The sequence below is a fragment of the Ochotona princeps genome, chromosome 2 (assembly GCF_030435755.1).
Source record: "Ochotona princeps isolate mOchPri1 chromosome 2, mOchPri1.hap1, whole genome shotgun sequence".
In the NCBI taxonomy this organism is placed as follows: domain Eukaryota; kingdom Metazoa; phylum Chordata; class Mammalia; order Lagomorpha; family Ochotonidae; genus Ochotona; species Ochotona princeps.
Genome location: NC_080833.1, coordinates 106,323,438 through 106,334,915, shown reverse-complemented (window position 1 = coordinate 106,334,915; position 11,478 = coordinate 106,323,438). Strand labels below are relative to the sequence as shown.

Below are 11,478 nucleotides of genomic sequence, written 5' to 3'. Positions count from 1 at the left end.
CCCTTTTCTCTATTAACCCTTCCCCTTGGGTGGAGGGACCCAATGTATTTTGAATTCTAAGAAATTAGTGCTTAACTCCAACTTACAGTGCAATACATGGATGAAACATAGGGCTTAATCTTCATTAAACTCCTAGTTGATCGATCCTTACCTTGGTGGGTATTCAGTAAATGGTTTGGGAGTATGGGAGGCCAAGGGAAGCTAATACCCAACCCATCCCTCTCTGCTTCAGATCCCTCTGATGTCACTCTTTGTCCTACAATGAGTTCAGTTCCGTCAGGTCCCCACTCCAGATAAGACAACTACCCTCTCTCCCAAAAGGAACACAGAACACTCAGTGGATTGCACTATCTTTTATTCCTAGGATGGACAGAGGTGTGTACGATCACATCCTGGGCCCCTGAGTCCCATGTGTCAAGGCTTGCAGCCCTTCACATAGTTGGAGTAAGGGTGCTTAGGGAGGTTCACTGGGCAGGTGGTCAAGGTCCCTTTCAAGGAGATACACCATAAAGATGACATTGTCCCAGGGAGGGAGGGCAGGGTGGTCTGGTCTGACCAACTCAAAGCCCATGTAGCTGAAGGCCCGCAACAGGGCTCCTGTAAAGGAAGAAAACATCATTAGTAAACTCTCAGCTCAGAGTGTGAAACTCCCCACTAATCAGCTCCAGTCTAGCTTCTTCTTGTAGGAAGTGAACCCCAGGCATTCAGATTTGTGTCAGAGTGAAGCAGACCTAGATCGGAACCTCTGTGTAGCACATGCTTGAAGTTCAACTTGGGATCTTTGGTTTTATCATTTGTAAAAATGGGAATCAAGAGCTTAATCACAGAATTTTTTAAGATCAAATGTGTTGTCTGTAAAGCGCGTAGCACAATGACAGAGCAGTAAACTCTGAGATAGTGTCTTTTAGGAATGCTTGTTACTCATGCTTTGTCCTGAATCCAACAGAAACTTAAGGAAAGGAAGCTATAGTTTCTATGCATGCGCCAATCATCTGCTTAATACATCACTACCCTGACCTCATGCTATACTTTCACACTACACTGCAGGTGCTTGATGCACTCTGACCTCATCCCTGACATGGGTTTTGTGACATCTCACCCAGGCTCCTCCGTCTGACTTGACCCTGCCTGCAGGACCTTCCTGCCAGTTCAGGTATGACTTCATGAGAAAAATTCTAGGTGCCCTGATTTTCTTCTTGAGAGAGAAGAAAATCCCTAAGTGTCCTAAAAAAGCAGGGATAAGAGGGACTCCTGCTAAGGGAAGGGAGCCACCAACTGCTAAAGCACCATCAGCCAGAAAGGACAGTAGGTCACCACCTCTGTCCTGCCGGTTGTTTGGGAAGTTCACAAACACGGAGTCCACATTGGTCTTCTCCTCCACGTACTCCAGAGTTGCAGACAAACTAGGGGCGAGAGAGGAAAACACTCTGAGTGGAAGGTTCAGTCAACTCAATGCATGGAGATTCCTGCTTGCCCACCCCTCAAGCCAGGGAAAGCTGCTGAACTAGCCTGGGTAAACACTGGTGAAGCTGAGGAGAAAGGGGCTAAATCTGCCGAGGTCAACACTCCCTGTTATCTGGGTCGGCAAAGACCTGGGACCTCTCATCTCTTCCACGCTCACCCTGCCTCTGCAGGCCAGCTGAATGGCTCCAGCTCCTGTATCAGCCTCTCTCAGGGCAACTTGAAATCCTCCACCTCCTCTACCTTCCCCACACTTGCCCATCCGGGCTCAGCCACCTTTCTCTGTTGCCTTGGTCCAAAGCCCGGTATGGGATATCCAGGAAGAGTCGGTGATCACAGAGAAGGCCGTGCCAGTGGGCAGAGGTCTGAGGGGTGAGGCGGAAATGGAAGTCTAATTGTACTCGATCCTGGTGGAGCAGGGGGTCAGTTGTAAGCACTGTCAGGTTCCCAGCCTGAAAAGAGGGAAAAGGAGAATGATGACATCTGTCCCTCCTGCCCACCCGGCCGTGGGACCTGAACTTCAGCTCTCTGGGCGAGAATCCTTGTCTGTAGCCCAAGTGGCTTTTACATGTGAGCTCTGACATCTCATCTTTAACTCCCATGATTTGCTTTCCCTCTTCGGCGAGGTGCCATTCCAGGAGCCAGGGCGTTGCCCTGTCACTGCACTGGCTCACAATCCACTTACTGAGTACAGTTCTTGAAGCTGGTCGTGGTCTTGTCCCTGCTCAGTGCACCTGCTCCCCTGGAGACCCGCTCGGAACTCAGGAGCACTGGAGGCAGCAGCGGGGCCGCAGTGTCAAGTCCTCCTCTTCCTTATAGGTGATGCTGGTGGAGATAGAGACAGAGCGAGAGAGAGGGAGAGAGAGAGAGAGTGAGAGAGACCCAAGTTGGTGGAACCCAGAGTCCAAGCTGGGGAGAGATGTGGAATCCCTAGGCCCCAGCTCTGCATTTTCTATTGGCCAGTTTGTTCCCTCTTCCCATCCCAGCCAGCCTTCCACTCTATCTGGCCATTGTCATTTCTTGTCCCTTGGAAAGTTCTTTTTAGATTTTTTTTCTGATGAGTTTTCATAGGCAAGAACCAATAGAGATGAAAGCAAGTACCTTTTACAACACCAAGGCAGCATCTTCTCCCGGAGGGTGATCCGGTATTTGTAACAGTAAAGGTAGTAGGCGTATGGTGACCAGAATGGGTAGAGGTAGTTCCGTGTTCGTCCCCTCTTGATATAAGAGAGGGAGTAGAGAGAGGGGCGCAGCCTGTTGCAAGGCAGTTTCTCTGTTCAGTGCCTCCCTGCGGCAAAGTGAGGTTCAGAGCTGGGCGTCAGGGGATCAAGCAGTCTGGCCCCCTTTGTGACTTGGTGGGGGCACTGTGACATCATCGAAGTGTCACACCTGTGTCACTTCAGCTCACCTCTCTGTTGCTCACCTGCCCCGCCCTACTTGGTAACCGAGGTTCAGAATCAACCAGTGGCTATGAGACTTTCAAACTTCTAGTTGGCAAATAGCCCTGCTTGATCAGTTTTTGTGCCCATCTACTCAGGCCCTTCTTCTGAGACACACTTCCCCGTAAACTCCAGCCCCTAAAAAGATGGTATTGTGCACTGTCAGAGGCTGCAAGGGCTTTGACTGACCCAACATTGACTTGATTAGTCGTTTTCCATTCCAATCCAATGTTTTTTCTCATTATCCCTCCTCTTAAAACTTTAGGAGTGCTACAGATTGTAGAACTTCTCCACTCCCTTGTAGGACAGGAATTACAAACTAAATATTGCCAGGGACCTGGACCATTAATAGGAATGAGTGGGTCTGTAGGCGGCACTGTAGTAAAATGGAAAGCATATGCTTGTCTAAAGGAAGCTACACACAAGTAACACGTAGGAATGCCTACTCAATGATGCCAGATGCTGTGATTGTCCAACAGAAACGAAGAAATGATAAAGACAGGGTGTTTGGGACATTCCTCCAGCTTTTGAGAAACGTACCACCTACTCACAAAATTTAAAATGATGGGGAAAAAAGTAACACTTGTGAGCACAATTTGGTTCAGGAGTTTGAGACCTCTGCATATCCATTTACATTCAAAGAGTACTGACTGAGGGCTCCTATGAGCAAGGTACTTCCTAAGGGGATGCATCGGGGGACAGAACAAAGAGCTTGGCCCTTCTAAAGGCCAGAGGGAAAAACCTAGAAAAGAGATGTGATTCATGTGTGTAAGCCAAAATGAACTTCCCTGGGAGAGAAAGAAGAGTGTGATGGGACACAGCAAGATGTCCGCATGTCAAACACCTGCGAGGGGAGGAGGTGGTAACTAGGCCAGGGTGTGGGGAGATCATTCTCCTGAGAAGCAAAAACCTGAAGTGGGAATTGTATCCCATGTCTTGAGGACACAACAAGGAGGCCGCTGTGGGTGGAGAGTGTACGGGATAAAGGGCCAATGGGGTTGGCCCATATAGGGCCTGATAGATCACTATATGCTTTTCTTCTTTCCCTCTGAGTAAAGGGAATATTATTCCAACGTTTTGGGTAGAACAGTCACATGATTTGACTGATTCTGGCTGCTAGGTTGTAAACAATAATTAAGGGAGATATGCTGGGAGAAGACTGCTTTCAGCCAGAACACAGATATGAGACTGTCCAAGCCCGCTGAAATCTCGGCCACACCTTCAAGTGTCTGGCACAACAATTGCCTAGCCATTTCTCAACTGGTTGAGAAACAACCAAAGGGTTCCGTTGCTATCCCGCAGAGCTGGACTTGGTGCGCGGAGCTGATAATAACCCGCGTGGACTACTGAATGATGGTCAATAGCTGAAGTTTACTAACAGCACCAGACTTTTAAAGCAAGGTTGTCAAGTAGGCCTCCAGGGAGGAGGGGCTTGAGCCATTTACATCTCCACAGCAAGGTACAGTTTCCCAAAACACAGCTAGTTCCTCTAGCAAGTTCTTTATCTAAACCTGTGAACCAGGATGTATCCTGCTCATTCATCTCCTTACCCATTGCTCCTGGTGCCTTCAGGGGAGATTCAGCTCGCTATTGTCTCCCACAATAGCAAAGATTCTGAATGTCCTTCTATAGGGGACCATCTTCCCCTGCAGGTTCCTGCCCACACAAGGAGGGGTCAGGGAATGCTTAAAATCCCAAGGTCCTTCTTCATACCTGTGGTGTCTCTCTCTCTGTCCTTTCAAGAAGCACCCCACTTTCCGACTCTCTCTTGGGAGGTGCTTTCCCCTTCCCTCTTCTTCCTAGTCCATGTGGTCACTTTGTGAATAAAGCTTCCCTGTCTGCAACTGAGTCCCAGGTTTTTATTTCTATACTAAGCTGAGGAAAGAATTCACTGAGCTTTTCTGGTATATGTAGTTTAGATACTAATTTGAAATGCCGACTTACTTACCCGACAAGGGGCCACAAAGGTCCAATGGGAGGTCAGGTGAAGTCAAAGAACCTGTCACAACAACCATCGGGTCTCTCGCGTGGTTAGTAGGGACCACTTGAACCATCTTCTCCTTTGCTGGGCGCATTAGCAGGGAGCTGAATCTGAAGAGGAACGCCTGGGACTTCCCTCACCAGCATCCAGCACTGCAGGTGCAGGCTTAGCACCCAGCACTGCAACTCCAGTCTTAAAAGATATTTTCTTATTCCAGGGTTGCGCTCTGGAGGTGGTGGCCAGTGGTTGGATGCTGCAGTAGTTTAAGGCTAGAACCCATAGGTGTTCCTGATATGGAAGGGGAGAGGGGGAGTTAAGCATAGGTTAAGAACTGACAGGATGACGTTTCCAGCGGTGGAGATGGGAAAGGCTGCAGGCAGGGCAGTCCAGAGGGACAGAGATCGTAGTGGGAGACACGTCATTAGCCTTGAGAATACCAGGGGAACACGGGTTTGGAAGCCTAGGATAGCGACAGAAAGTTCCTGCCGCGCACAGGTCAAGCGGGTGGAAGAGAAGGAAAGCGGAGAGCAGCGTCCTTCTTCCCTCAGTCTCCAGTTCGGCTGGAACATCAAAAGCGACACAACCAGAACGGAACCGAAGCCCTTGTTTCATTTATTTATTTCCTCCTCTCAAAACTCCCGCTCTATAGAGCAAGAGGGAAGACGGCGCCTTTTCCGGCGTCGGTCCCCCTCACGTTCCCTCAGGCTGTGTGAGCAGTCACGGGCGGCCGCGGGACTTCCACGGGGGAACACGGCTCAGGCGCGCCGCGGGCAGCCGCCGCGGGGTCCTCGCCGCTGCGCGCGCCGCCGGACTCCTTCCTGCAGCAGCTCGCCCGGCCGCGGCTCCTGGGAGCATGGCGGCGGCGGCGATCGCGGGACCCGGCCCGGCTCTGCTGCGGGCAGGCGCCGAGCGGCTGCTCGGAACTGGGGCCTGGGAGCTACTGCGGCCGTCCCTGCAAGGGGGCCTGAAGCGCGACTTGAGCCTTTCTCACAATCGGGTGAGAGTCGGGACTGCGGGTGGGGGGCTTGCCCCTAGCGGGCTGTGGACGCCTGAGCACCGGGTCGGGGCGCGGAGAGGACTGGGCACGGGTGTCCTCTGGCCCGGGCCGGCTGACCGTCGCCTTCCTGGCCGCCACAGGGCACGGTGATCGTGGAGCGCTGGTGGAAGGTGCCGCTGGCTGGGGAGGGTCGGAAGCCGCGCCTGCACCGGCGGCACCGAGTCTACAAGCTGGTGGAGGACACGAAGCACCGGCCCAAGGAGAACCTGGAGCTCATCCTCACGCAGTCTGTGGAGGGTAAGGCCCAGGCCGCCGTTCCTGCTCTCCAGACCCTCCTGGCTGGCGACACCTGCCCTTCTGCCTCACCTTGGGGTTTTGCTTTTGGTGTTTTTGAAAACATCAACCCGATCTGTGTAAAAAAAAAAAAAAAGAAGCAGCAGCAGCCAGGAAAAGTCCTGCGGTTGTAACTTTCTGGTCTCCAGCCTAACAACACTGTTACAGCCAAACTGAACTGAACTAGCTTGTTACCCAGATGGGGAACAGTCCTCTCTCTGCAGGGAACGCTCCTGTTTCTTTTTCTTTCTTTTGTATTTGAGAGGCAGATTTACAGAGAGGAGAGACAGGTCTTTGATCGCTGGTTTCCACTAGTTTACCCCCCAAAAGGCTGCGATGCTGGAGCTGAGCAGAGAAATCAGAAGCCAGGAGCGTCTTGCTTGTCTCCCACACAGGTCCAAGGTCCCAAGGACTTGAGCCATCTTCCACTGCTTCCCCAAGCTGCAACTAGGGTGTTGGATGGGAAAGTGGAGCAGCTAGTTGAGCCATCGTGGTGGCTGGGGAAGATGCTTGAAGTTCCTTGAAGCCCTAAGGACACTAATGAACAGTGACTTAAGTGTTGTTCCCGATGAACAGGAGTTAACATCTCCTTTAGAAAGACCAAGCACTCTTAGAACACAGGAGGGAAGTTTCTCTTTGGGGATCCCTAGGTGGTTCTGATTTGTGCCTCTTCCCGCCGGCAGAACTTGGGGTCCGGGGTGATGTGATCTCCGTGAAGAAATCCCTCGGCCGGAATCGACTCCTTGCTCAGGGACTGGCTGTGTACACCTCTCCGGAGAACAAGAAGCTTTTCGAAGAGGAGAAATTGGTGAGCTCCAAGGAGGGACAGAGGACTTGTGCTTGAAGGCTTTCTGTAGCTGCTTCCTTCCCTTTGATAATGGCTTTGGAAAGTAGAGGAGGGAATGAAAGAGCAAGAATCCAGAAGCTTGTGTCAGAGTTTGGGAAGAGTGTGACGTCACTGAACATGGGTTTGTTTTCCCTTTTATTAGTTTTCATCTTTTCCTTTTCCAGCTAAGACAAGAAGGAAAGTTGGAGAAGATCCAGACCAAGGCAGGTGAGGCGGTAAGTAGGAACAGAAGTCTTGACGGCTTACATGGGTCAGCAGTCTTTTTTTATATATATATAAGATTAATTTGTCTTTTTATTGTAAAGACAGATATGCCGAAAGGAAGAGAGACAGAGGAAGATCTCCCGTCTGCTGATTTTACTCCCTAAGTGGCTATAAGGCCTGAGCTGAACCGATCTGAAACCAGGAGCCCAGAGCCTCCTCTGGGTCTCCCACACGGGTGCAGGGTCCCAAGGCTTTGGGCCATCCTTGAACTGCTTTCCCAGGCCACAAGCAGGGAGCTGGATAGGAAGTGGAGCTGCTGGGATTAGAACCGGCATCCATGGGGCCTGGCGTGATGGCCTAGAGGCTAAAGTCCTCGCCTTGAATGCGCCGGGATCACATATGGGCACCGGTTCAATCCTGGCTGGCCAGCGGGGGACCTGTGGGAGAGTGTTAGATAAGGGTTCTGCTCTAGGGCTGCTTCCAGGGAAGTTGGGGAGCACATAAGCAATAAACTCCAGGCCCATCAAGGATTTGGGGTGACTGGGGAGGTTTTTTATTTTCCTAGATGGGTTGAAATAGACATTTCGGATAGGTGATCAGAGCAGGAAGCATGTTTGTTCCCAAAGGAATACAAGTCAAAGTAGAAATTTTCAGCACTTGACTGTAGGAAACAGAGCAGCCCAGCTAAAGCGGAGGACTTAGGGAGTGTAAGGACACAGCTTGGCCGGAGCAGGGATAGGGGCAAGCCTTGTACAGCTTCTAGAATGTTTAGCTAATGGGTTTCTGTTTCATTGTGGAAGCTGAGAACTATTTATGGGATATAAGACAAGATTGAAGGACCAAAAGTATTATGTAAAAGCAGTTTGCGAAAATCATTCCATCCTGAGATAACACTGGTGCCCCTCCCCCTGAGTGCTCTGGCATTGCTTGTTTCTCCTTGGGGACAGCAGCAGGGGACATTTCCCTACAGTAAATTGCTAAAATACCTTTACAAAATGAGAATATTTTTAAGATCTGTGTATATGAAGAGTCTTCCCCCACCCCAAGAAATGAATGAAAAGCACATATTATACAAAAAAAAAAAAAAAAAAGTTGAATTTGAAAATTCTTTGGCACCAAAAAATGAACTTCTCCCTGAACTTCTTAAAGAACCTTCTCCTGGGCCTTGGACGACGAGGATGCTCTGTCCTTCCCGTTGGCCCTCCTGCCTGCCTGAGCTGTGAAGCAGGATTTATGCCCTTGTCCTGCGTTCTCGGATCTTGTGATTCCTGTGAGCGTGTGTCCTGTCTTCACTCCTAAGCCAGCCACTGTTTATAACTGCTTTCAGACGGTGAAGTTTCTGAGGAGCTGTCACCTAGAGGTGGGAATGAAGAATAATGTCAAGTGGGAGCTGAACCCTGAAATAGTTGCCCGCCATTTCCTCAAGAACGTGAGTTCCTAGTGTTCCTTAGCACCCCAGCACCCCTGGGTGGAAGAGGCCCAGGAGTGACCTCTATGTTAGGAGAGGGTGTCCTAACCCCGCAGTTAGAGAAGGCATTCTGGGATGGTTTATGGGAATCATGTGGCTAGGGACTAAGGAAGGTCGTGTAGGGTTTTGTTTGTATGTTTTAAGATTTATTTGAGGCGTCAGGAGGTGGCATATCAGGTTAAACCACTACCTCCATGCCAGTTTCCCGTATATGGGTGCTGGTTAAGTCCTGGCTGCTCCACTTCCAGTCCAGCTCCCAGCGCTAGGGCTCTTGCCAGCACATGGGAGACATGGATGGAGTTCCAGGCTCCTGAATTTGGCCTGGTTCAGCCTTGGCTGTTAGGTCCCTCTGGGACTTGAACTAGTGGTAGAAGATCAATTTCTTTCCCCCTCCCTTTCTGTAACTCTGACTGTAAATTTATGTTTTTTTGAAAGAGTAAATAGAGGGGGAGATACAAAGAGAATCTCTTCCATCCCCTGGTTCACTCCCTGAGTGGTTGCAACACACTGGCCAAAGCAGGAGCCAAGAACTGCATCGGGGCCTCCCACCTGGGAGGTAGGGTAACGTCTGCTGCCTGTGCAGGCACATTGATAGCTGGATCTGAAGCAGTGCAGCCTGGACTTGAAGTGTGCTCCAATATGCATTACAACCCATGGCTTAATCCACTGTGCCTCAGCCTTGGGCACGTAGAATTTAAAGACTAATGGAGAAAGGTGGTGGTTTCCACTCATTTGTTCTCAAGGCAGGAAAAACCTAGGGACATGTAACTCACTGGGGAGGGTTGTTCCTTGTGGGTGAATGATTTGAGTATTAAGCTCTGTTTCTCTTGTGAATCTCCCTTTCTGAGGAATTGTGACTGAATTTCTCTGCTATCACCTGTGAGGGTGCCTGTCCCACTTCTGCCCTCCCACTCACCCATGGGGTCATCCAGAGTAAACTGTTCTGTTCATCCCTGTACGGGGAATCCTAGAACCCTTTTTTATTGAGGTTGTCTAGAATAGCAGCCGTGAAAACAGTTCTCTTTGATTTGTTGGTTTGTTTTGACAGCTTGGTGTTGTGGTTGCCCCTCATGCGTTAAAGTTACCGGAAGAACCCATCACTCGGTGGGGCGAGTACTGGTGTGAGGTGACGGTGAGTGTTTCACAGACTCTCTCCTTTTTCTGACCCAGGTTGGAAAGCTGGGGTTGGGTGCTGTTGGCTTTTAACTGCCTATCTGAGAATTCCTGTTTGTGTGGATGTGTATGTGTTTGTGTGTTTAGGTCAATGGGATTGACACTGTGAAAGTGCCCATGTCTGTAGTGAACTTTGAGAAGCCCAAGACCAAAAGATACAAGTACTGGCTGGCCCAGCAAGCTGCTAAGGCTATGACGCCCCCCAGCAACCGGATGTGAACCAGCTCTCGCTCCAAGACAGCAAGGCCAGCTCAGAGGAGCAGGGCAACATAGCTGGACCAGTATGCTGATCTTACTCCCAGCTCTAACCCAGTGTGGAATTCAGGAGAATATACAGAGAAATCAGACTAAACCACATACATATCTTGAATTCTCCACATTTGCCATTTCCGTCCTTGACTGGCATCACACCCAGCCTTCCTGGGGCAGTGCTGCCCAGGAAGTACCAGGCTGGAGGCTGGACAAGGTGGGTGCCTGGAAGCCGGAGGGAACCGTCCAGATTCTGCTCTTCCTCCGTTGGAGTTTATTGGGACGAGTGGAGGAGTAAGCTGTTGGAACTGCCCCTCGACTCAGTTCTCCTTCGTACCAGCATCTGTTTCTCAAGCAGAAATAAAGAGGTGTGTTCTCTTTAGGTGTTGTTGACTGGGCTTTAGCAGGTGAGGGACACCAGGGAGGTCCTGGAACCACTGAGGTTTGTTGTTGAAAGGAAAAAAGTGACTACGTAAGCAGGTTACATCCCACAGTTGCTATGAGCAAATCCCTGTGAATAAGTAGTACATCGTTGATCTTAAAGTTTATTAGATCTACAGTCATCAGTTTGAAGAAGTCCAGTGGATTCATCTCTCAGGGGAACTAACCAGTCTGAGGGTAAGCGTTGGAGAAAATGAAGCTGGATGGAAAAAGCTTGAGACTGGTAAATCCTGAATCAGTTCCTGAAATTCTGAAAAGATACGTTGGTTTCTAGAACAAGGTTAAGACTAAGGAGGTCATTCTGGAATGGATGTCTTTCTGAAATGAGGAAAGCAGATAATCCCTCGTGTGTTCAGTAGAATTTTTTTTTTTTTTTTTTTTTTTGGATATCCTTTGGCAGGTGAATTATGCCCAGGTCTCCTATAACATGACTTATAAGTTCTGTGACTTAGAGAGGCCAAGATGGAACCATTGACTCCTTTACTATCCTTCCAGAAGTTCCTGTCATTCTACTTGAACTCACCTGCCCCTGTGAGCCAGTCAAACCCCACTGGCTGTTGTTTCTTTCCTCACTTACATCTACAGCCACTTGGATCAAGGGATCCCTTATGACCAGGTGACGGAAGAGGAGAAGGCTGAATCTGGTTGGGATTGCTTCTGGATCTCATGACAAGTGTGGATCAAACCTAAGTCAGCCCTTGGTGGCCCTGCCTGAGGTCTTGCAGGCAGAAAAAGCAAATCTATACCCAAAGTTAATAAATTCCCCATCAGGATGCAGCACTGGTGCTTGGAGGTAGCGGGGACACAGTGTAGTCAGCTTCTTGAAGAAAGGAAACCAGTGGTTCCCTTGCAGTGACTTCTCAGCGGGTGTTGTGCCAGCAGCAG

General features: G+C 49.9%; 2 protein-coding genes across 2 annotated transcripts; one reads left to right on the top strand and one right to left on the bottom strand.

Moving 5' to 3' along the window:
* Nucleotides 1-340: 340 nt before the first annotated feature.
* Nucleotides 341-2,794, bottom strand: OAZ3 (ornithine decarboxylase antizyme 3). Its single transcript, NM_001290401.1, is given in 5 exon segments — nt 341-597; nt 1,318-1,403; nt 1,738-1,913; nt 2,147-2,286; nt 2,563-2,794. Coding segments are annotated over 5 exon segments (711 nt in total). The 5' UTR covers nt 2,730-2,794; the 3' UTR covers nt 341-454.
* Nucleotides 2,795-5,666: 2,872 nt separating this feature from the next.
* MRPL9 (mitochondrial ribosomal protein L9) lies at nt 5,667-10,534 on the top strand. Its single transcript, XM_004589186.3, has 7 exons — nt 5,667-5,878; nt 6,019-6,175; nt 6,895-7,019; nt 7,223-7,273; nt 8,590-8,691; nt 9,779-9,862; nt 9,991-10,534. The coding sequence occupies exons 1-7, from the start codon at nt 5,735-5,737 to the stop codon at nt 10,120-10,122; spliced, it is 795 nt and encodes a 264-aa protein (XP_004589243.2). The 5' UTR covers nt 5,667-5,734; the 3' UTR covers nt 10,123-10,534.
* The last annotated feature ends 944 nt before the right edge of the window (nt 10,535-11,478 follow it).